This window comes from Nicotiana tabacum, chromosome 8 (genome assembly GCF_000715075.1).
Source record: "Nicotiana tabacum cultivar K326 chromosome 8, ASM71507v2, whole genome shotgun sequence".
NCBI lineage: Eukaryota > Viridiplantae > Streptophyta > Magnoliopsida > Solanales > Solanaceae > Nicotiana > Nicotiana tabacum.
Genome location: NC_134087.1, coordinates 17,279,697 through 17,305,447, shown reverse-complemented (window position 1 = coordinate 17,305,447; position 25,751 = coordinate 17,279,697). Strand labels below are relative to the sequence as shown.

The 25,751-nt window shown below is 33.5% G+C and overlaps 2 protein-coding genes across 2 annotated transcripts; both read left to right on the top strand.

Moving 5' to 3' along the window:
• Positions 1-1,327: 1,327 nt before the first annotated feature.
• On the top strand, positions 1,328-18,380 carry LOC107777773 (agamous-like MADS-box protein AGL8 homolog). The gene is made up of 8 exons (XM_075219027.1): positions 1,328-1,725; positions 8,044-8,125; positions 8,250-8,314; positions 16,285-16,384; positions 16,479-16,520; positions 17,097-17,138; positions 17,209-17,321; positions 17,989-18,380. Exons 1-8 carry the CDS (start codon positions 1,541-1,543, stop codon positions 18,104-18,106), a joined length of 747 nt encoding a protein of 248 aa, XP_075075128.1. The 5' UTR covers positions 1,328-1,540; the 3' UTR covers positions 18,107-18,380.
• A 5,126-nt stretch (positions 18,381-23,506) lies between these two features.
• On the top strand, positions 23,507-25,460 carry LOC107822841 (uncharacterized). The gene is made up of 2 exons (XM_016649412.2): positions 23,507-24,083; positions 25,071-25,460. The coding sequence occupies exons 1-2, from the start codon at positions 23,679-23,681 to the stop codon at positions 25,341-25,343; spliced, it is 678 nt and encodes a 225-aa protein (XP_016504898.1). The 5' UTR covers positions 23,507-23,678; the 3' UTR covers positions 25,344-25,460.
• The last annotated feature ends 291 nt before the right edge of the window (positions 25,461-25,751 follow it).

Sequence of the window (25,751 nt, the reverse complement as noted above, 5' to 3'; positions counted from 1 at the left end):
ATAAGACACATAAATTAAAATTGATAAAATATATTTTTGTACTAAAAATTAATTTACCTTTAAATTTTGTAACTAATCGAATTAATACAAATTGGGATGGAGAAAGTAATAATACAACTCACACACATGACTTGCAACATAATAGCCTAGATACCACTTTGCAAATCTATAGTCCAAAAATAATAGGCTAATTCCCGAAAGACGGCTTATTTTACACAATCAACTACGGTTATTGCTCCCTCTTTATACAACCAGTTGTTTTCATTCTCTTGATTTCCTTTGATTATTAAGCATTTGATAAAAAAAATGCAAATCAGCCATAACGCAACTCAAAAATCCTGAATAATGCATATTATCTGAAGGTAAGAAATTCAAACACTTTTATATGCAATTGCTGAAGCAATTCAACAGGATAAAAGAAAAATAAAAAATTGGTAAATGAATTGTAGAATCCTTCCAACGCTCATACAATACATACATGAAAAAGAAGAAGAGAAGGAAGTGTCAAACTTCCGTAGAGGCCTCTTACACAATAACAATGTATATACATCCTTATAAATTGAAAAAAATATATAATTATACAACATTATACACAAATATACATAATTATACAATACTATATAACTTGTATAAACATGTATAATAGTGTATAAGAGGCGTTTGTATATCCATATACACAATTATATACTAGTATACAGTATTGATACAAACTGCTACATAGTTATGATTTTTATCCAAACCCAATTTCAGATTCGAGACTTCAAGGTCATAATAATAATGACCAGAACTTCAAACTTCAAAATCTTCCAAAATTAGTAGTTATTTTTTGGTGCAAATCAAGTTTGAGAGCTATTTATTTTTAGATTTGTGTGTATTTTTATTTTTATTTCAAAAATCTCCAATATTGTTTTGCTTGCCACCATTTAGTGTGCTGGGAATGAAGAAAAAAGAAAATAATAAAAATCATAAAAGTGTATCTTTAATAATGGACTAAAGGTTAAAAAATTTCTTTGAAATTATGTACAACATATGCAAAATAGGATAAGAGCTTCAAATCTGAGCTATTTTCAATTGAGCGGTTAAGTCAAGTAACAACGCCCTAATTCTTTCTAAAATCACAAAGATGCCAGAATGGAAAATTAAAAGTAAGCGAAAAAGATACCTAGTCCGTACCTTTTGTCCGTTGTTGATTCTTCCAAAAACTTGTGGCCTTTACTCAGACACTAATTGACGCACCAGTTTCTTTAACCAATCAAAAATCGACAACGCAATTGACGAAACCATCCTGGTTTTTCAAATACCATTGCTCTCCCTCTCTCCTCCTCTCATTGGGATATTTATTAATTTCCACTTCCCAATACTATAACAATAAACAATTCCTTAAGCTACACAGAATAATCATTTCAATACCAAAGAGAGAAATAAAGAGAATAAGACCATCACTTTCTTATTCTGCACTCTTCTTTTCTTTCTCCATTTGTGAGAATATATTACTACTATTTTTTTTTTCAGGAGAAAAAAAAATTAGCCAAAAAAAGAAATGGGAAGAGGAAGGGTACAGTTGAAGAGAATTGAGAACAAAATTAATAGACAAGTTACTTTCTCAAAACGTCGATCTGGTTTGCTTAAGAAAGCTCATGAGATTTCTGTGCTTTGTGATGCTGATGTTGGTTTGATTGTTTTTTCTACTAAAGGCAAACTCTTTGAATATGCCACTGATTCTTGGTACGTCTTTTCTCTACTTTTACTACTCTTCGTTTATAATTTGTCTTACCAATTAATTAGAACCTCTTTTCTTTTTTATTAAATTTATATTTTTTTTTAAAATATGTTCAATCAAGTGGCTAATTCAGAAAATTCAATAATTTGAACACCCTTTAACAATATGTTATGCAAGAGTATTCAGAGTATTTTTTTAAATTAATAATAAATACATATTTTACCCTATAGTGTGATTTTTGGTTCCATTCTTGATCTTTTTTAGTTCTTGACATTCTTTAATTTATTTACTTTTGGAACAGTGCTACCTCTTGTTTGTAGTAGTATAATTTTCACTTTTTGTAACTAATTCCCTGTTTGTGTTTACTTGTTTTATTTTCTTAAATTTTATGTGCTTAATGTGTACCTATTGCTGCTCGACAGCAAGTTACTTTCTATTTTGAGCAGTAGCTTTCTTTCTTTTTTCATTTTATTTCTTCCCATTTCTGTTGTTGTGTGTGGTCTCTGTCTATAGGTATAATATTTTATTAAGCAGTTATTTTAGCTCCCTTTTTAGCTTATAAACTCCATGCAGAAACCTATAAAATCTGTTTCGCAGACTCAATTTTGAAAGATCCAATATTATTCGTGTTTCCTCGTTTAGTTTCTAAAAGTAGTTCACATCTTTAACAGCAGAAGAAAAGCACGTGCAGAAAAAAAAAACTTAAAAATATGTTCTTTTTCCTGTTCTCCTTTTAATTTTTAGTCCCTTTTTTGCTGATTTTTTCTAACTAGGATCTAGCTTTGAAATAATGATTCCCCTCTCCTCCTCGAATCCACCACCTATTATAGTGTGCCAAAACATGGTAAAGAATATATAACTCGAGTCAAACATTTTTAGTTACAAATAAACCATGACAAAAAGGCTAATATGTGTTTTACTTTGGAAGCCAAGTTGTAAAAGCATTCATAATTCAAATGTATTTAAGTAGTACTTTGTGTTTCATGCAAATGTCTTCTCTCACAAGGCTAGACACTGACCAACTATTCAAAACTTTATACTAGTAGAAATTAAACGAGGTACTCATGGTACAGTGTAACCATGTCTTCTCTCACAAGAATCAAGTCGAACATATTTCTTACCCAAAATAGACTAGGCACAGATGAAAATAGTCTATTATGAAGCTGGGATGAAAGTACTTCTACTCAGGCAATCCGATTGGTTAATTTAACAATTGTCAAAGTACAAGTATATTTACAATGAACTTGATCATGTTAAAAATATAATTAATTAACACATAAAAATATGTTTCTTCTAACAATTTAAACTTTAAATGACATGATTATATACTTCTACATAATATAAAAGCAAGCAAATTAAAAGTCTTGGGTTTGAGTCTCAGCTTCATCCATTATATAAAAGAATTCCTTCTGCTTGATGACATATATAAAAGAATCAAGCCTGCACGTCGTGAGGCGTGTTGAAGATATAACTAAAAAATAAAAATATGTTTTGTTTAAATATTTAAATGAGATGATCACGTACTTCTATCATAAGATTTTTAGTATCTACTCTCTCTGCATGCTTTTATATATGATGTGAATTAGATAGTCTTCGCTTTGAAGAAGACCTTCTTCAGGCATGTCCGAAGTTCACTTCGTTTGTAAAATAGGTATATAAATAATGTTACGCGATCACCAGAGGCGGATTCAAGATTTAAACTTTATGAGTTCAGATTCGCAATGCTACCACATCTCATCTAATTTAATGAGTTCAAAGTTTATTATTTATACATATTTATAATTTTTTAGACAAAAATATAAGGTATGAGCGAAAGCTACAAGTTCAAGTTAGAACCAATAACTTCTGCATTAGATACGCCTGCGGTGATTATAGCAAAAGTAAAGCATAACTGTAAAGTGGTACTCAGAAAATATTCATGCAGAGGTGGGCATGTCGGATCCAAAATAGATACGGGTTTGGCACAATCCACATTTTCGGGTTAGATCCTCGCATCAAATGATTTTTTATACTAATTAAAAAGCTTGTACAGATTACACTATATTTAACTTTTCCTTTGAAAACCATAAAAAGTTTAATGATGTATACGCTTCATTTAAATTCTGTTGCATGCTAAGTTGTAATCTCTCTTTCCTGATAGTCTTTTGCTTATGAATTTGTTTAGCTTAATTAGGAGAAAACTACTAATCCAGTCCTTTTCTCTTCTTTCTTCCTTTTTCATTTCTTCTACCTTCTTCTTCTTTTTTTTTTTTAACTTCTTTCTATATTAGGCTGCTTATTTTGTTGGACATAACATTAGAATGGTCAAAAAAGGTAAAATTGCACGGGGCGTTCTATTTGGTCGCCCCCCATTTAACCTATACCCATTTTTTTAAATTTTTTTAACTTATACCCACTTTTTAAATAATTTCAGCCCCCTATCTCCTCCTTCTTCTGCTGTTGTTGGTGCTGCTCTCTTACTACTATCGCTTTTGCGAGTCTGAATTTTGTAACAACTAAAGATAATTATTTGAATCCCTTCCTATTTTTCCTGCACAGGACAGACGAATCGGGATCACGACTCGAATAAATAAACTATATTTTTTGATCGAAGCACAATTATTATTATCGCATTACCACTGCCATCCACATTCCCTTGAGATATGTTATGGCATGAAAAGTTGATTATTAATAGGACAAAATTTTAATAAAAGTTTTAGTAAACAAAACAATTACTATGTAAATGACTTGACAGTTCGGACAAAAACTTCAGCTTTAGAGCTGAAGTTCGCCAGTTACAAACACAAAAACTTCAGCTCTAGAGCTAAAGTTCGCAAGTTACAAAACAAAAACTTCAACTCTAGAGCTGAACTTCAGGCCCGACTACTAGAATGCAGAAGTTTTGCGTGATTGCCTTTGCTACTTCAGCCCTGTATGTTGAAGTTATGCGAAAAAGCGGGTACGTTTGCAATTTTTTTTTGCAAAGCGGGCATAAGTTAAAACGTGGATATAGATGCAAATTCCCCTCAAAAAAGTCATGAGTTGAGGGTAGTGGGTGCGTTGGGGGCTTTTGCATCTATAATTGGTTTTGGAGTCACAATTGAACTTATACCTACTTTACAAAAAAAATTGCAAGTCTATCTACTTTACGATCAACTTCAGATTAGCCTGAAGTTAAAACAAATTAGCCTGAAGTGAAAAAATTGCACTTCAGATGAACTTAAGACCAAATAGGTCTAAAGTGCAACCAACGGTTTCATGCATTTAAGGTCAATAAGTCTGAAGTGCAAAATTGCACATCAGATGCACTTAGGTCATAATGTCTAAAGTGCAACAAATATTTTCCTACACTTAAGGCCAATAAGTCTGAAGTGAAAAATTACACTTCAGATGCACTTAAGGCCAAAAGGTCTGAAGTGCAACTAACGTGTCATGCACTTAAGGCCAAATAGGCCAGAACTGCAAATTGCCTATTAATAGAAATTTATTTTTCGAATTTTAACAATCCAATATACAATTTAATACCTAAATCTACTCCAAATAAGTTCAAATTTGAAATATAACCTCCAAATATCATCAATAACAAACTTCAATCATCAACTTATGTTATGGCATTGTTATTATCGAAGCACAATTGTCATTATCGCATTACCACCGCCATCTACATTCCCTTGAGATATGTTATGGCATGAAAAGTTGATTATTAATAGGACAAAATTTTAATAAAAGTCTTAGTAAACAAAACAATTACTATGTAAATGACTTGACAGTTCGGACAAAAAGTTCAGCTTTAAAGCTGAAGTTCGCCAGTTACAAACACAAAAACTTCAGCTCTAGAGCTAAAGTTCGCGAGTTACAAAACAAAAACTTCAACTCTAGAGATGAACTTCAGACCCGACTACTAGAATGCAGAAGTTTTGCGTGATTGCCTTTGCTACTTCAGCCCCGTATGTTGAAGTTATGCGAAAAGGCGGGTACACTTGCAATTTTTTTTACAAAGCGGACACAAGTTAAAACGTGGGTATAGATGCAAATTCCCCTCAAAAAAGTCATGAGTTGAGGGTAGTGGGTGCGTTGGGGGCTTTTGCATCTATAATTGGTTTTGGAGTCACAATTGAACTTATACCTACTTTACAAAAAAAATTGCAAGCCTATCTACTTTACGATCAACTTCAGACTTATCGGGTCTGAAGTAAAAACAAATTAGCCTGAAGTGAAAAAATTACACTTCAGATGAACTTAAGACCAAATAGGTCTAAAGTGCAACTAACGGTTTCATGCATTTAAGGCCAATAAGTCTGAAGTGAAAAATTACACTTCAGATGCACTTAGGTCATAAGGTCTAAAGTGCAACAAATATTTTCCTACACTTGAGGCCAATAAGTCTGAAGTGAAAAATTACACTTCAGATGCACTTAAGGCCAAAAAGTCTGAAGTGCAACCAACGTTGTCATGCACTTAAGGCAAATAGGCCTGAACTGCAAATTGTCTATTAACAAAAATTTGTTCTTCGAATTTTAACAATCCAATAGACAATTTAATACCTAAATCTACTCCAAATAAGATCAAATTTGAAATATAACCTCCAAATATCATCAAGAACAAACTTCAATCATCAACTTATGTTATGGTATTGTTATTATCGAAGCACAATTGTTATTATCGAATTACCACTGCCATCTACATTCCCTTGAGATATGTTATGGCATGAAAAGTTGATTATTAATAGGACAAAATTTTAATAAAAGTTTTAGTAAACAAAACAATTACTATGTAAATGACTTGACAGTTCGGACAAAAACTTCAGCTTTAAAGCTGAAGTTCGCCAGTTACAAACACAAAAACTTCAGCTCTAAAGCTAAAGTTCGCGAGTTATAAAACAAAAACTTCAACTCTAGAGCTGAACTTCAGGCCCGACTACTAGAATACAGAAGTTTTGCGTGATTGCCTTTGCTACTTCAGTCTCGTATGTTGAAGTTATGCGCAAAAGTAGGTACGCTTGCAATTTTTTTTGCAAAGCGGGCACAAGTTAAAACGTGGGTATAGATGCAAATTCCCCTCAAAAAAGGCATGAGTTGAGGGTAGTGGGTGCGTTGGGGGCTTTTGCATCTATAATTGGTTTTGGAGTCACAATTGAACTTATACCTACTTTACAAAAAAATTGCAAGCCTATCTACTTTACGATCAACTTCAGACTTATCGGGTCTGAAGTTAAAACAAATTAGCCTGCAGTGAAAAAATTGCACTTCAGATGAACTTAAGACCAAATAGGTCTAAAGTGCAACCAACAGTTTCATGCATTTAAGGCCAATAAGTCTGAAGTGAAAAATTACACTTCAGATGCACTTAGGTCATAAGGTCTAAAGTGCAACAAATATTTTCCTACACTTAAGGCCAATAAGTCTGAAGTGAAAAATTACACTTCAGATGCACTTAAGGCCAAAAGGTCTGAAGTGCAACCAACGTTGTCATGCACTTAAGGCCAAATAGGCCTGAACTGCAAATTGCCTATTAACAGAAATTTGTTCTTCGAATTTTAACAATCTAATATACAATTTAATATCTAAATCTACTCCAAATAAGTTCAAATTTGAAATATAACCTCCAAATATCATCAAGAACAATCTTCAATCATCAACTTGTCAAAACAATATTAAATATAACGAACCCATATTGCAATTAAGAAAAAAAAAAGACCCTAAGCAATAGTAAAAAATAAAGCGCCACACAGCTCACCACTGTAAAACATCATAAACTAGCTTAAAATATGTTCACAAACACAGAAGAAGGAGGAGGAGGAGAGAAGGAGGAGGAGATTGGTTCATTTAATACATTATTAGCAAGTGTAACTCACACATATGTTTATATGCGCTTGTGTGTTTACTTGATACACTTAGTAACATATTGAAGTGTCTAAATGGTAAAAAGGCCAGTTGAGGTGTTTGCCTAATCGTTAGGGACAACTTAAATGGGCCGTTTATGCTTATCCATGTATTAATAACCATGGTATTGCTAATGTCATGGTTTGTTATGTATAATAATAGTACTGAATATGATAGGTTGAAATATATATATAATTTCTAAGTTAAAAAACACAATCAAACAAGAAATTAATAATACAAAAGCTAATATATGTATTATTTTCCCTAAATATTCTGATAGACAACATAGTATCTATTTTAATAGTATATGAATATAGCTGCTATGACGATTAAAAAGCTACACTTACCAAAGGACTTGATCAAAGAGAATAAATTATGTTATGTTGATTTTCTTGGGGCGTTCCTGTATTTGACTTGTATCTGATTCTGATCAAACAACTCTCTTCTGATACTATATATCAGCATGGAGAGGATCCTTGAAAGATATGAAAGATACTCATATGCTGAGAGGCAGCCTGTTGCTAATACTGATCATAGCTCCCCGGTATGGCTAATTTATTTCGGATTTAACTTATATACATTGATATTAAAAGTTCTTTTCTATTAACAAAGCGTAAAAGTTGAAGTCATTTCTTCGTTTTGAGGACGGTGTAATTAATTTGGTGCAGGGAAGCTGGACTCTGGAACATGCAAAACTTAAGGCTAGACTTGAGGTTTTGCAGAGAAACCAAAGGTACACATAATTATATTGATCTCTAAACGAATTTTATGTAACATATACATTGCCCTTGGTAGAAACATTACAACAATAACATATCCTGTGTAATCTTACATGTGGGGTCTGGGAAGGGTAATGTTAGAATATACTATAAGCCATGCGTATTGTTATAGTATCCTTTATGAACAATTATTTATTTACTTGTTTAAATTCAATAAAGTTTCATTTTAAATAGATCATGTGTTGGTTTGTGCGTCCATTGCTTACATAGTAGATGATTTAGTGTATAGAGTTTAGCTTATACACGGAAGATTAAATCATCGGTTCTTGTAAGACATAAAAGTTAATGTTCACAATCTAATAATGGAATTGGACAAATCATCGGAATGATTGTAGCACAAGATTAAATATAATTTATCTTGATTATGGGAATGGTTTAATTCCAACTTCATGTGTTAGTACATTTTGTATGTATTGAACGGATCAAGTAGAGATGAGTATTTTATACTAACTTTATAAAATAATTTCTCTAGTCCATTTAATGTACTTATACTCTTAATCCTGATATAATTATTATTAGCTGTGTATGTCACTTGTTGTTTTGATTTATTGAAAGGCGAGATTCTTTCGCGAGTCAATAAGCCTGGTAAATTGGATAACAATGATATACATTGGCGAAGTAATAATTAGTTGATGAAATCCATGTCTCAATTTTGAGATTGATGATACTCCTTTATGAAAGCTTACAAGTTTTCATGTGTAAACCCGGCCGGTGAATTTTGTATCCGGCACATGAAATAAGTTAAGTGTAAGTCTAAAAGAAGTAATCAATAAATTAAATAGTCAGTAATTTAATTTGATTGATTAGTATCTGAATCTTAACATGGGGAGTTAAATAAGGTTTTATGGAAGAATTTCGAAATTGAACTAAGGAGTGCAATTACGAATTTTTAGTGGAATAATTCATAATTTATTATGATGGAAATTAATTTCAGAATTTCGAAATTAATATCATAATAGGAAGCCTTGTTAATTAAATTATGTGGTCCCTACTGTGCCTAAATAATAGAAAATAGTGGAAACTGTTACTTAGTGGGAAAGAAAACATGAAAATCGTCCCTTAGTGGGGAAGGAAACCTAACAGGTTTTGAAAACGGTTTTAACCTAAAAACACAACTATATATATGGATATACGGGCTGGATGTTTGAGAAAGGATTCTGACTGCGATTTCTACTAGAATTTTGCCCACCCAAAATTCTCTATTTTCGTTTATTGTTTGGGTAACACAGTAGAAGACTGTGGAAATCTGCTGGTGTGTGGTATCAATTGAGGAACTGGAGAACGACATAAATTTGTTGTGTTTACGCTTCAAGAGGTAATCCTAAAATCTCCATACGTGCTAGTTGTTTAGATTACACGTGAATAAGATTCTGCTATTGCTTCCGCTGTGGTATATATTCCTACAATTGGTATCAGAGATTACTCACGTCTAATTAAATAATTAGGATAAACCATAAGGATTAATATCATGTTCTATATGTAAGTTTTGAATTACATGCAAAGTTTATTTTTTCTGAAAACTTGCACTGTTTTTTTGGTGTGATTATCTGTTATGGGTTGTGTTGATTATTCTGAAAACTTGATGTATCCTTTAATATTGGTGATGTTGAGTAAGAATAATTTGAAAGTTGAATTTTATCATGTAAAACGGCAAAACAAGTTTTGCCGAATTAGGGCAGAAAATCGGAGGTTAAAAAGTTGACGGACTCCGATTGACCTGAAACTTGGCAGGTCCATGCGAAACGGCCCAGTGAGCAATACACATGGATTTCATCATGATTGAAGTCGTTTTTTGGGCTCTCGGGGTCGTTTAGATGGTGTTTGTGCTATTTTTCTAAAATTCTGAATTTTTTTTAAGTTGTTTTTAATTTCAGTAATTGTGGGGATCAATTCCCTTGGTCCTGGGGCTTAAAAAATCAGTGATATAATGTTTTTTACGCGTTGACGTAGGTCTTCTTCCATATCGGATAAAAAAATATTATGAATAATCACCATGTTATACTAGTCATTGATTATTTGTATTTACTCTCCATCTGAGTATGCATGTTGGTTCAATGAGACTAATATATGTTGAATGTTGATATTCACTTGGCTTAAATTAACAGTTTACTCTCTATCTGAGTATGACCTGTTTAAGTTTATGGAGTAAAAATCTGTCATTATATATGTATATTGCAAGAATAACTTCTTTCCCATCAAAATTTGTTGTTCAAGGTGCATAGATTGTATATATATAATGTGTTTTGAATTTTAATGTTCATAAAATAAACTAATTTGATCTATTTAAATATTTAATGTCTCCCAGATTGACAATGACTGCTTTCAATCCCCTTACTGCCATTCTTACCCAAAACAAACTTGAGGGTCCAAATTATATTGACTGGAAACGAAATTTGGATATTGTTCTAATTGCTGAAGAGTAAAAATTTGTGCTCGATGAGGTGTGTCCAGAAAAACCTGGAGATGATGCCACAGATGATGAAAAGAAGGCTTACCAGAAATGGATTAAGGCTGATGACATGGCGCGGTGTTACATTTTGGCATCCATGTCGAATGTTCTGCAACATCAGCATCAGTCGATGGAGTCTGCTTATGACATTCTGGAAAATCACAAAGAAATGTTCGGAGATCAGAATCGTGCGGCTAAGCAGACTGTCATGAAAGCCCTTCTGAATACCAAAATGGTTGAAGGTTCATCGGTCAAGGACCATGTTCTGAAGATGATGAGTCTTCTGAATGAACTGGAGGTCCTTGGAGCTAACATTGATAAGGACACGCAGGTTGAAATGATCCTGCAGACTTTGCATGACAGTTTTCAGTAGTTTCGCCTGAATTATAACATGAACAAAATGGATTTGTCCCTTGCGAAATTGTTGAATGAGCTGTAGTCGGTAGAGACTATTATCAAGTCCCAAGCTCCTCCCGTGGCATTGAATTTTGAGGCAGGTTCTTCTTCTAAGCCGAGAGGCGGGCAGAAAAAGAAAAAGGCTCAAAACCCCTCTTTTGGTGGCGCGACTGCTGGTGTGAAAAAGGCTAAGGGCAAGTGTTATCACTGCAAGCAGCTCGGGCATCATAAGAAGCAGTGTCCAACTTATCTTGCCAAGCTGAAAAATAAACCAGGTGATTTACATCTACTTGTCGTTGAAACATTTTTAGCGGCTGTTTCTACCATGTCATGGTGTGTAGATTCGAGAGCCACTAATCATATCTGCACTTATTTGCAGGGGTTTCAGATAACGCGGCGGCTAAGTAGAGGAGAAATCAATGTTTATCAAGCAGACGGTTCAGCAGCCCCAGCTTTAGCATTAGGAAATATTAGTATTTCGTTTGGTAGTGGTAGAGTTTTAGCTTTAAAAGACACATTATATGTACCTTCCGTTAGAAGGAATTTAATTTCGGTTTCTAGCGCTATGAGAGATGGTTATGATTTTAATTGTCATGACGTTGATAAATGTGTTATTACTCATAATAAGCGTTATCTCTCTTCGGCTACATTGATTAATGGTCTTTTTGTTGTTGACTCTATTCCTAAACCGTTACCACCTAAAGAACTGAATAATGTTGATTTACCAAGTAAGAGAAAACGTTCTTCTGAATTGAGTGAAACATATTTATGGCACTTGCGTTTGGGTCATATAAATCTAAACAGAATTTCCAGGTTGGTCAAGGATGGACCTTTAAGTTCATTGAAAGTGGAGGCACTACCAACTTGTGAATCTTGTTTAGAAGGAAAAATGATAAAACAAAATTTCCCCTCAAAAGGAAATCGGGCAAGTGATAAATTAGAGTTAATTCATTCTGATTTGTGTGGTCCAATGAATGTCCAAGCAAGAGGTGGTTTTGAGTATTTTGTGACTTTCACAGATGATTACTCAAAATATGGATATATTTATTTGTTGCGTCGAAAGTCTGAATGTTTTGAAAAGTTCAAAGAATTCAAGTCTGAGACTGAAAAACGACATAATAAACATATCAAGACACTAAGATCTGATCGTGGTGGGGAGTACCTCTCTACGGACTTCATTGGTTATTTATCAGAATGTGGAACTACATCTCAATTATCTGCACCTGGAACTCCACAACAAAATGGTGTAATTGAAAGAAGAATTAGGACTCTTATGGAAATGGTTAGATCAATGATGAGTTATTCCGATTTGCCTTCGTCCTTTTGGGGACATGCCTTAGAAACGGAGAATTATGTTCTGAACTTAGTTCCTTCAAAGTCAGTACCCTTGACCCCTACAGAATTGTGGACTGGGCGCAAGCCTAGTCTGCGGCATATTCGAGTTTGGGGTTGTCCGGCACATGTGCTAAAGGGGAAAACGGATAAATTGGAGGCAAGAACGGATGTATGTGTGTTTATAGGTTATCCAAAAGGGACGAAAGGTGGTTTATTCTATTGTCCTAAAGAGAAAAAGGTAATTGTTAGCACAAATGCCAAGTTTCTAGAAGAGGACTATTTGATGAACCATGTTCCTAGAAGTAAACTCGTTTTACAGGAACTTAGCAAAGGAATGGAAACTCAGTCATCTGAAAATCAAAACAACCATATCCAAACCTCGGAAGTCGATTTTGACATATCATTGCACTTTAGTAGTGGGAGAAATGCCAATAGACTTAATGTCCCACAAGAACAAGTGCCCGCAGTCATACTACCACAAAGTAGTGGGAGTCATGTTGAGCAGACTGCACAACAGGAAGAAGTCATTGATATCCCTGAGGATAGCATGGAGACTCAGGTTCCTGATGATGTTGTGGTTTAACCACAAAATCAAAGTGATGTAGTTGCAACAGATGTAGTGAGTAGTCGTAGTGGAAGAGAAATAAGACAGCCAGTTTGTTATACGCTCTTGGGAGAATCATATGATAGGATCCCTGAGGAGCCTACCTCCGAACCTGTCAATTACGACCAAGCACTACATGATAAGGATGCCGATAAGTGGGTTGCTGCTATGAAATCAGAGATGGAGTCTATGTAATCTAATCAGGTCTGGGATCTTGTAGAACCAACTGATGGGGTTATACCCATTGGATGCAAGTGGATCTATAAGAAAAAGAGAGGTGTAGATGGAAAAGTACAAACTTTTAAAGCAAGGCTTGTAGTGAAAGGGTTTACTCAGAAAGAAGGGATCGACTATGAGGAAACCTTCTCGCCGGTAGCCATGCTTAAGTCTATAAGGATTCTCTTATCCATTGCTGCTCATTATGATTATGAGATTTAGAAAATGGATGTCAAGACAGCTTTCCTTAATGGAAGTCTTGATGAGTGCATCTATATGGTGCAACCAGACGGTTTTATGGAAAGTGGCAAAGAGCACATGTTGTGTAAGTTTAAAAGGTACATTTATGGACTAAAATAGGCATTTAGGGCATGGAACACTTGTTTTGATAAGGCGATTAAAACTTTTGGTTTTTGATCAGTGTCTTAACGAATCTTGTGTATACAAAAAGTAGGATGGGGACAAAGTGGCGTTTTTGATCTAATATATAGATGACATACTGCTCATAGGAAATAATGTGGGCATGTTGAATTCAGTTAAGCAGTGGTTGTCCACACATTTTGATATGAAATATTTGGGAGAAACGGCTCATATCCTTGGGATCAAACTCTTGCGAGATCGCAAGAAAAAGATATTAGGCTTGTCTCAAAGTCTTTATATTGATACAATACTCTCCAGGTTTAGCATGCATGATTCCAAGAAAGGATTTCTTCCTTTCAGACATGGAATTTCTCTATCTAAAGATCAGTCTCTTAAGACTGATGAAGAGATAGAAAAGATGAAGGCGGTCCCTTATGCATCAGCTGTGGGGAACCTCATGTATGCTATGTTATGCATTAGGCCTGATATCTGTTTTGTCGTTGGCATTGTTAACAAATTTCAGTCTAATCCTGGGAAAGAGCATTGGACGGCGATTAAACATATAATCAAGTACCTGAAAAGGACTAGGGATTACATGTTGATCTACCATTCGGATGACCTGGTACCTTGGGTATACTGATTCGGATTTCCAATCAGACAGAGATTCTAGAAAGTCTACCTCAGGTAATGTGTTTACTCTTGGAGGTGGAGCCATAAGTTGGAGGAGTATCAAGCAAACTTGTGTTGCTGATTCCACCATGGAAGCCGAATATGTGGCAGCCTCTGAGGCAGCCAAAGAGGCAGTTTGGCTCGGTAACTTCCTGAGAGAGTTGGGTGTGGTTCCTTCGATTCAAGCGCCAATTACGCTTTACTGTGATAATAGTGGTGCGGTTGCAAATTCAAAGGAGCCACGAAGCCATAAGAGGGCAAAACACATTGAGCGTAAATATCATTTAATTCGTGATATAGTGCAGAGAGGGGATGTAGTGGTCACCAAGATTGGGTCAGAGAACAACTTGGCAGATCCGTTTACTAAGAGCTTACCTCAGAAGACTTTTGATAAGCATATAGAAGGAATGGGTGTCAAAATTGTAGACGCATGGTTATTAGTCTAAGTGGGAGATTGTTAGAATATACTATAAGTCATGCGTATTGTTATAGTATTCTTTATGAACAATTATTTATTTACTTGTTTAAATTCAATAAAGTTTCATTTTAAATAGATCATGTGTTGGTTTGTGCGTCGCTTACATAGTAGATGATTTAGTGTATAGAGTTTAGCTTATACACGGAAGATTAAATCACCGGTTCTTGTAAGACATAAAAGTTAATGTTCACAATCTAATGATGGAATTGGACAAATCATCGGAATGATTGTAGCACAAGATTAAATATAATTTATCTTGATTATGAGAATGGTTTAATTCCAACTTCATGTGCTAGTACATTTTGTATGTATTGAACGGATCAAGTAGAGATGAGTATTTTATACTGACTTTATAAAATAATTTCTCTAGTCCATTTAATGTACTTATACTCTTAATCCTGATATAATTATTATTAGCTGTGTATGTCACTTGTTGTTTTGATTTATTGAAAGGCGAGATTCTTTCGCGAGTCAAAAAGCCTGGTAAATTGGATAACAATGATATACATTGGCGAAGTAATAATTAGTTGATGGAATCCATGTCTGAATTTTGAAGTTGATGATACTCCTTTATGAAAGCTTACAAGTTTTCATGTGTAAACCCGGCCGGTGGATTTTGTATCCGACACATGAAATAAGTTAAGTGTAAGTCTAAAGGAAGTAATCAATAAATTAAATAGTCAGTAATTTAATTTGATTGATTAGTATCTGAATCTTAACATGGGGAGTTAAATAAGGTTTTATGGAAGAATTTCAAAATTGAACTAAGGAGTGCAATTACGAATTTTTAGTGGAATAATTCGTAATTTATTATGATGGAAATTAATTTTAGAATTTCGAAATTAATATCATAATAGGAAGCCTTGTTAATTAAATTATGTGGTCCCTACTGTGCCTAAATAATAGAAAATAGTGGAAACTGTTATTTAGTGGGAAAGAAAACATGAAAACCGTCCCTTAGTGGGAGAAGGAAACCTAACAGGTTTTGAAAACGGTTTTAACCTAAAAACGCAGCTATATATATGGATATACGGGCTGGACGTTTGAAAAAGGATTCTGACTGCGGTTTCTACTAGAATTTTGCCCACCCAAAATTCTCTATTTTCGGTTATTGTTTGGGTAACACAGTAGAAGACTGTGGAAATTTGTTGGTGTGTGGTATCAATTGAGGAACTGGAGAACGACATAGATTTGTGTGTTTACGCTTCAAGAGGTAACCCTAAAATCCCCATACGTGCTAGTTGTTTAGATTACACGTGAATAAGATTCTGCTATTGCTTCCGCTGTGGTATATATTCCTACAGGTAATACGTACGCAAACCTTACCCCTACCTTGTGAAAACAAAGAGGCTATAGACCTTCGGCCTTGGTAGAAACATTATTGCCTAAAAAATTGTCCGTTCTTTCATTTTTGCAGGCATTATATGGGAGAAGATTTGGACTCGTTAAGCATGAAAGAACTTCAGAATTTGGAGCATCAGCTGGATTCTGCTCTTAAACACATTCGCTCAAGAAAGGTATAGTAGAACCAAATTATTTAGAAAACATAGCTCTATAGTCTGGATTTTCTTTGACAAAACGCCTCTAAACTGAAGACTAATTTTCTTGTAGAACCAATTGATGCATGAGTCTATTTCTGAGCTTCAAAGAAAGGTAAGAATTTCCTTTCAAGTGCTTTTTACCCGAAAAGTACGAAAAAGATGTGTGTTCAGGAGTGTGACGCTTAAGTTGTTAGAGAGCAGTAGCCAATAGCAACAAGCAGTAATCACGACAAGATATATACTAGAAAATCGAAGCAGAAGATAGTAAGAAAACAATCATAATACTAACAATCTAAGAATAATGACAAGATTCTAACAGACTAGCTCTAAACAACCCGGTATGGATAAGAAGAACGCCCGACTACCTGCTACTCTTCTATCCTAATTCTTGTTCTCCACACCCTCCTATCAAGGGCCATGTACTCAGCAAGCTGAAGTCGCGTTATGTCCTGTCTGATCACCTCTCCTCAATACTTCTTAGGTCGCCTTCTACCTCTTCTCCTACCTGCCAAAACGAACTGTTCACACCTCCTAATTGGGGCATTTAGGCTTCTCTATTTTACATGCTCGAACCATCTTAACCTCGTGTCTCGCATCTTGTCCACCAATATATTGTGTCTCAACAATGAGATATTAATTTCATGATAGTAACGAATTGTTTCTTTAACATTTCCTTTGCGTGGTACAGGACAAAGCACTGCAGGAGCAAAACAACCAGCTTTCCAAGAAGGTTGATTATTATTTCATTTGTCCCTTCCAATTGGGAGTTGCCTATTTTTATATTTTGAATTCCTTTACAGGTGAAGGAGAGGGAGAAAGAGCTGGCCCAACAAAATCAGTGGGAGCAGCAGAACCAAGAACTCAACTCATCTTCATTTGTTTTGCAACAACAATTGGACTCTCCTAACCTTGGGTATATTGTAGTTTCCCCCTTCCGGTCCCCATTTCTTTATTCTACTTTTGGTATTAGATCAGCCACTGGCTTATCAAAAAGCAGTATAAAAATAAGTTTAAAAAATGAGAAAATTAACTTTCAAATAACGTGTATCCAATCATCGTTCAATCAATTACATAAAGTACTCAAGAAAAAGGGATGCATATGCCTAGGGTTTTGGTCTAATGGTAAGAGCGCATCGCGTGATGTATAGGTTAACTCACATGTTTGAATTCCACTATAGACAAAACTCGATATTTAAGTAAAAAGAATAGAGGGGCGATATATCCCATCATCTAATGAGTTTCGAACTGTGCACCACCAACCCTCAAGAACTTCTCGATCTACAAGAAAAAAAGGAGGTGATATGCATATTTGAGCTGATGTAGCTTTCTTGGGAACACTATATATGTGATCTAACGCATAAGTGGATCTGGGATTTAAATGTTATTCCAAGCTTTAAGATTCTTAGCATCACACTTATTGTAATTATGAAATTATGCGTTCAAAATTTATTATTTTGTTGAGGTTTTGGTGCCTTTTAACTATATATCTATGTTCTGCAAAATTACTGAGTTCTATTGAACCCGTAATATATATATATATATAAGCTCCATTTGCCTCTGATGTAACATGCAAAATGCAGGGAAGCATATCAGAGCACTGCAGAAGAAAATGGAGAAGTAGAAGGAGGTTCGAATTCGCAGCAGCAAACTGCTAATACTGTGATGCCACCATGGATGATTCGCCATCTTAATGGCTAATTAATAACTTGATGGTCAGTATTAAGCTAGGTATTTTTGTCTAAGAATTAAGTAAACGCTTCATATATGTTTACCAAAAAATAACTCTATCTCTAATTTACACAATATATACAGTTATATATAGATGGGCTGTTGTAAAACATTACTATGTTAAAATGAACTGATTTACTGTATCAGCCTTGCCTTTGAATAACTAATTAAATATTATGAATGATCTTCTTGTAGAAGATATATATATACTTGAATGGTGATGATTAATCTTTAATTTCTTCAAGTTGAACCTAGTATTTCCTTCATTCTTCATATTTGCAACAGAAACAAATCGTGCATTTTATCTTTATCATACCTAGAATGTGACCGAGCGTATTATGAGCGAAATGCTCAAGTGACCCTATCGTACTTTTAATCTTAAGGGTTCCAAATAAATTATATGACCATTTTAACATATATATACACTTATATATTTAGAATATTTGCCGAATTAACAGGGTTTGGTGGCGCCTCTTCTACACGCGTAAGTCTGCCTCTGATCATACCATAGTTAGGATTACTGTGAATTGTTTTTAAAGAAATGCATGAACATCACATACTTGTGTTGTTGAAAATATATTAGTGATATATATTAGTGCTCTAAACAACAACAAACCCAATATTAAATTAGTGCTCTACCAATATATTAAAATTACGGATAGGCGACCAAACAATTGATTATATGATCAATAAATATTGCACCGAACTCTCAAACTAGATTATATAAATTGTCAAAAATTTAGTTACTATAATTCGTGCATGCACGTCGATTTTTAGCTTAGTTACTATAGTTCGTGCATGCACGTCGATTTTTAGCTTAGCTAAAACCAGAGCTAAATGCTTTAATTTCCCTAGATATATATTTTTCCTATTTGTCCCAATTCCCCCTGTCCCTATTCGAATATTCTTATTTCTTAATTATGCTATTCTATAAGCAAAAAAATCTCGTTTTGTTCATATTTTTTCTATGATTTCCGTGGTGATACTAATATTGTCTCCTTTTATCTTTTTGTTTTCTTGAGCCGATGGCTTTTCAGAAACAACCTCTCTACTCCTTCAGGATAGGGGCCGGTAAGGTCTGCGTACACACTACCCTTCCCAGATCTCACTAGTGAGATTTTACTGGATTGTTGTTGTTGTCATGTTTGCTAATTAACTTATCCATAAACTCGTGTTTGAGAATAAAATAAAAAGTGTATAAAATATAAATTAAAGAAATGATTGACAAATGTTAAAAAACAAGAAAGACACGAGCAAAATACTTGCTTTTTCTTCGTCATCTTTTCTTGATTGGTACTACAAATATTGGCTTTGGGAGTTTGTTGTTAAACAAAAACCATTAAAGGACAGCTAGAATTTTCCATTCCTGAAGATTTAATGCAGAATATATCTTTTTCAAATATTTGACATTTGAGGATTATGAATGAATCATAAGGCCAATGAGTCCTACCGGTTGATGGACTAATTAGGCCAAAATCCAAATATTATTTGGACTATTGGATCATGTCCCGTAACTTTCGATGTGGAAATTTGACTCGTGTAGTGGAGAATTGAGAAGGTTTCATGTTTCACATTTAAGACCTAAATAAACTTTTGTACTCGGTGTTTTTTATATTCCTTTTCAATTTACATACTCCTCTCCTCGGATGTTATTATTGTTGTTTCAATTTATGCACAGTAAATGCTTGTATAAGTTACACATAAATTCATGTTATTCTATACCTAATGCAATATGAGATAACGATATTGTATAATCCATACCATGATTAAAGTTCCTAACGGAAAAGACAACACTGGCCTTGCTCTTTAAGTTTCTCCAGATCAAACTTCTTTTAGGATACTCAAGTCCAAGACTCCACAAGGGCACTGAAAACAACAATTCTAAACCAAACATAAGTTTAAGTTATTCTAATATAATAATCCCTTTATTTTAGTTGGTGTTTGGACGTACATTTTGTTGATTTTTTTTTTATTTTATAAAAAAGAGTTTTTGAAGATGAGATTGAAAAATAGTCTTTGAAAGTTAAAATTATGTTTGGACGGAATATCCTACTTGAAAAAAAAACTAAAATTTTGTCAGTAGATAACTTCAAAAACTTAAAAACTAGTCTACCACTTTTTGAAACTTGAAAAATTCATCTTCAAAAACTGCCCTCTTTTTATAACTTAACAATTACTTTGCAAAAAAAAAAAAAAAAGTGAAAAAAAGACTCATGGCCAGACAGAAGCTTAATTTTTACATTACTAATTCATGTATTTTAAATCTTGCATAATTATTGAATAAACCAAAGACCCCTAAAGTGTCCTTATCCTCACACCCAACAAGCCCACCTTCTAATTTTTAATTTCTAATTAACGGGATTCTTACATACCTATACATTATTAGAAACTTTATTACGAAAAATGTTTATGTTTTGGTATTTAATTATCCGACCTAAACACATTTTAGTTATAAAATATATGCAATCCACGTTAAAATGCTCCCAATCCATTATTTGTGCCTTCGATCAAGAAATTTAGTTATAGCTTTCTCTTTTTTCTCTCATCTCTCCTCTCTTAGTGTAATAATACTCCCATGGTCGAAGATTCTAGTTTGATACCCATTCTTCAAGGCTTTTTCTGACATTTTTTGGATGAATTTTGATTTTAAACTATATTTTTAAAATACTGTCACTGTAGTTTCAGATACCCTTTCCTTAATTAACTTGGAAAAGCTTATCACTATTATTCAAGCGTTCATTATTTATTTATTTTTTAACATTTTCAACTCCATAATAAATCAATGATTAGACGTGGCTCACTCTAAGTTGTAACCGGTTGCAGAAGCATTCGCGATGAGCTCGCCAAGCAGAATGTAGAAGCCACCAATCTTACTAACAAGCTAGATCGAGTAAGTGTTTTTTCTTACTACTAATAAAATATAGACTTGATCAGAGAAACAAATTTTACTAATATGCACGGACAGTGTAAAAGAGATAATTATAGGTAAAGGCATAAAATAAGTAAACTAGTTACCTGAAAGCTATAACAGCTAACTTGTTTCAACAAGTTAAATTGCAATGGAAGTGTCAAAAACTATTAGACTATCGGTGTGTACATAAGTTAAATTCAATAAAATTTAGTGTAATAGCGGGTAACATTATCGAACTCACTATGTCTTGATATATATTATACAACTTATCTACAACTTTTATACATTATTTCTACCCAGTTATATACAATTACAATATCATACAACTTAATTATAATTTTTATATAAATTTTATACAATATATTTTTTGTATATTTTGTATTTGTTTTATACATAGTAAAAACAAATTTCATACAACTAATTATATATTATACAACTTATCTACAACTTTCGTACATTATTTCTACCCAACTATATACAACTACAATATCATACAACTTAAATACAATTTTTATACAAATATTGTTCAACTTTCATACAATATTTAAATAAAAATATATATATAAACAATAGAATACAATTTATCTAAAATTTTACTACAACTTTACTACAATTTTGTAAGTATAATGTGTGTCATGTCTTCTTTCTTCTTCTTCTTCTTCTTCTTCTTCTTCTTCTTCTTCTTCTTCGAGTTTCAATCTGAAATTCAGCCAAAATCAAGTCTAATCTTCAGTAAAACATCCTCAAAATTGAGATATAAACTCCAAACAATATTCTCAATTGTTTGCAACAACACTCAATTCAAACAAATAATATTTTTTGAAAACCCAAATTCGAATCAAAACTTCAAAGCTTTTTAATAAGGATGAGAGAGACATGAGGGAGAGAGAATAAGGATGAGAAATAATAATTGATTCCTAATATAAAGGGATACTCATTTAATTCCTAAAGTGTATATAATTGGTAGATTTATATATAGGAGGTAATTAAATTGAAACTTGAGTAGGGAGGGGTAATAAAGTTTCCAATATGTAAAAATCCCATTTTTTATTTGGACTTTGAGTAACGTAAGTTTGGGAGATTCTTTATTAATCGTTAATGGAATTTTGCCCAACTGATTTTTTTTTTTATTTCGCCAACTGATAAATAAACAATTCCTGATCCAAAATTGTAGTCAAATTACTATTACGTGCCTCTGACAGATATCCAGGTAATTAAGGCTTCATACATAGAACTAAACTAAGTACAACTTTATGACATGTAGGAAATTAACACTTTTTATAGAACTATAACTTAACAAATAAAGTTGACTTTCCCTCAAAAGGACAAAAATTAGAGAAATCATACGTACTAATTAACCATGATCGATCCTGAAACCATGATTAATAAAATGGTGTGGCATTACATTCTTAGAACTGTAACTGGATGAATCTAATAACGACCAGAGGGTATGAACGGAATTTTTTTAGTGGACTTTCATCTAAAAAATTTATTTTTGTTCTCAAATGAGCAGCAAGTGATTCAAGCATAATAAACAAACAATTCAAATTTTGATCTTATAATTTCAACCACAAAATCTTGTACAATAAATCTTTCTATGATTGGTGTCATTTGTCGAGACATTTTTTGATTGCTATAGCAAAATACAGTTACAAAAAATATATAATATAACATAATATGGAGAATCAATTTCAAAGAAAATTACTTATCCGTTATAGCAAAATATTATTGCTAAATGAAGTCTATTATAAAGTGGTATGACTTCACATGTTTACCTAATTAATTAATGAGTAAATGCTTAATCAATCCCCACATGATAGTGTAAAAAAATTATATTGTTTATATATAAGGTTAATGTTTTACATGACAAAGATTCATGGGGGGGGGGGGGAGGGCTAGTTGGTGTGTGCTGGCTTTCCTTCATTCATAGTTTAGAATGAAGACTTGTTAGTCTGTGCTGGCATTCCTGCATTCATATTTCTACAATAAATGGTGCTAACAAACATTGTTAATTTGTTCTTAAATACTCCCTCCATTCAGTTTTACATGTTCACTATACCAAAAATATATTTTCACTTTTACTTGTACATTATACTAAATCAAGAGAAAGACAATCTTTTTTTCCTGTTTTATCCTTATCATTCCCCAAATTATTTGCCACAACTTTTGAAAATACTATCATTATTTTAAATAAAATTATAAAATATATATTTTATTTATTATTTTTTAAAGAGCGTAAACACAACTAAAATTGAACGGAGGACTTACTTATCATAGAGTTACAATAACTCTAGACTATCACCTTTTACCACTAATCTCATTGAGACATTTAAATTTCAACAACCAGTCATTATGAGTCTACTACCACTTCATGGTAGGCACGTCAAGAAACAAAGAACCCCACATTTAGAAAATCCAATATACAAACAGATTCCAGAAAATGATTGCCATGACTTTTAAGCCTCTAATTTTGTCACCACTTATAACATATATATAAAGTCATCATATTCCTCCCTCCACATATTACACATTACAATCAAATATAGAATTTGGCTCATTTGCCTCTTTAGGCCAAGACCACATAAACAGTGTATTTCAGCTTATTCTTTCATTTGGATTTGATCACAAAGAATGATGCGTGTGCGTACAAAGTTACCAGGATTCTGCAAAAGCAAAACTGCGGTTCGTGTTGGAGCGCGTTCGCCTTCTCAGCCATACAAGAAGAATGGTTTGATCAAATTCGATGCCACTGACAACCAAAACAGCACAGAAATGATGAGTTTCAACAGTAGTACTGGAAATAATAATAATAATAATAATAGAGTTATGGTTGTTGTTGATCCTAGTCTCGATGCCAATTGTGCTTTGCAATGGGCACTTTCTCATACTGTCCAAAGTCAAGATACTATTATTCTTCTCTATGTCACCAAGACTTCAAATGAAGGTGTAGGTGAAAAAGCCAACAGTGAATTTAATCAGAAGGCTTATCAACTTCTTTGCTCCATGAAAAATATGTGCCAAACAAGGAAACAAGGGGTAAGTAATTAAATTGAGATATATTATATTTTGGTTAATAAGACATGGTTTCTAAATAGTTATGGTTTTCACCACAACTTTTTTTTTGTTTCTCCCAACTATATTCGGATTCGCGCAGTGTAGTGCCCATTCGGGGAATGCTCCCTACCAAGGGGGTTTCTCCTCAAATATGCTGTAACAAAAAAGTTCATCGCAGAGTTCTAAAGTGACTTCAAATATTTTCAGAACCATAAATTACTTAAAAATATATTAATTGACCAAACTAAACAGTCGTGTCAAATATTTTTATTGGCCTTAGCCAGTCGAGAAAGACACAACGGAAAAATAATCTTCTTCTCCAAGTGATACTCTGCATCATGCATATCAAAATGATCATTCGCACTTTACGTTGACAGTAACAATTTTCATTAAGCACTACAGTTTAGAGCTGAATTACCATACGTAACTATAGTTTCCTTAATTACCAGAAACTAATTACCATTCGTAGCTATTGTTCGATTGTTACCAGTTTGTATCACTTGTAATCATTCGCTCTAGATGGTTGTATCAACGCATACAATACACTAAAATATTGCGATACTTACAATTACTTTATCACTGTAGGTGACTCCATACACTGTATTTACCGTTGGGATTTTGCTACAAAATCTAAAGGGCAGCTACGAAATATAATTATTTCAAAGTGTATTTATGTATGGTAATTAAATACAGTGTATAACTTAGTTACACATTGTAATTTAGTTGTATAAAAATGGCAGCCCGGTGAACAAAGCATCATGTGTTCACGAAAGGTGCGGTAAAAGGCCGCACTCCATGAGTGTGATGTAGAAAAAACAACTACATATAATTTGTATGAATACTCCAAATATTGAGCGGCTCTTTAGGGAAAATCATGCTTACTTGGCCCAAAGTAAACATTAATTCTACAAATCCATTAATATTTCAATTCAATGAGCTGCTAATTATCTATTGTCTTCATCATGTTAGGTGCAAGTGGAGATAGCAATGCAAGAAGGAAAAGAGAAAGGAGCTGTGATTGTAGAAGAAGCAAAGCAACGTAAGGTGTCTTTACTGGTATTAGGACAAAGGAAAAGATCAATAATGTGGAGACTGCTAAGGAAAAAGTCAAGAAGTAGAGTTGTGAAATATTGTATTCAGAAGGCCAATTGCATGACAGTTGCTGTGAGAAGAAAGAGCAGCAAATCTGGAGGATATTTGATTACTACTAAACGTCATAAGAAATTTTGGCTTTTAGCTTGATGGAGTCATTTCAAGATTTCATCATTTACTTTTTTGGTGAAATATTGTATTCAGAAGGCTATCTGTTTTTTTGTTTTTTGGTTAAAAAATCAAAGGCAAGAATGTATGGCCAAGAAACAATTCAAGTAGACAATCTGGTACTCTCTCCTGACGAAAAAGCAACAACTAAGCAAAGGCCGATCTAGGATTTTTATAACATGGATGCACCATTAAAAAAAGGAGAAAAAAGAAAGTGTTGAGTGGGATTTGATCCCAAGTCCTCTAGGTAAATAAATCAACATTCAACGGCACCATTTACCCTTTCTAGAGCATGGGTGCCAACAGATAATACTAGACCAATTCTACGAAATATGTACGTAAAATACTTAATTTGACGAAAAGACCACAGATTCACATGCCTCATGTATT

Coding starts and splice junctions, on each gene's coding strand:
- LOC107777773 (XM_075219027.1), top strand. CDS start 1,541: ATGGGAAGAGGAAGGGTACAGTTGAAGAGAATTGAGAACAAAATTAAT. Junction 1,726..8,043: donor GAATATGCCACTGATTCTTG/GTACGTCTTTTC, acceptor ACTATATATCAG/CATGGAGAGGATCCTTGAAA. Junction 17,139..17,208: donor ACAACCAGCTTTCCAAGAAG/GTTGATTATTAT, acceptor ATTCCTTTACAG/GTGAAGGAGAGGGAGAAAGA.
- LOC107822841 (XM_016649412.2), top strand. CDS start 23,679: ATGATGCGTGTGCGTACAAAGTTACCAGGATTCTGCAAAAGCAAAACT. Junction 24,084..25,070: donor GCCAAACAAGGAAACAAGGG/GTAAGTAATTAA, acceptor TCATCATGTTAG/GTGCAAGTGGAGATAGCAAT.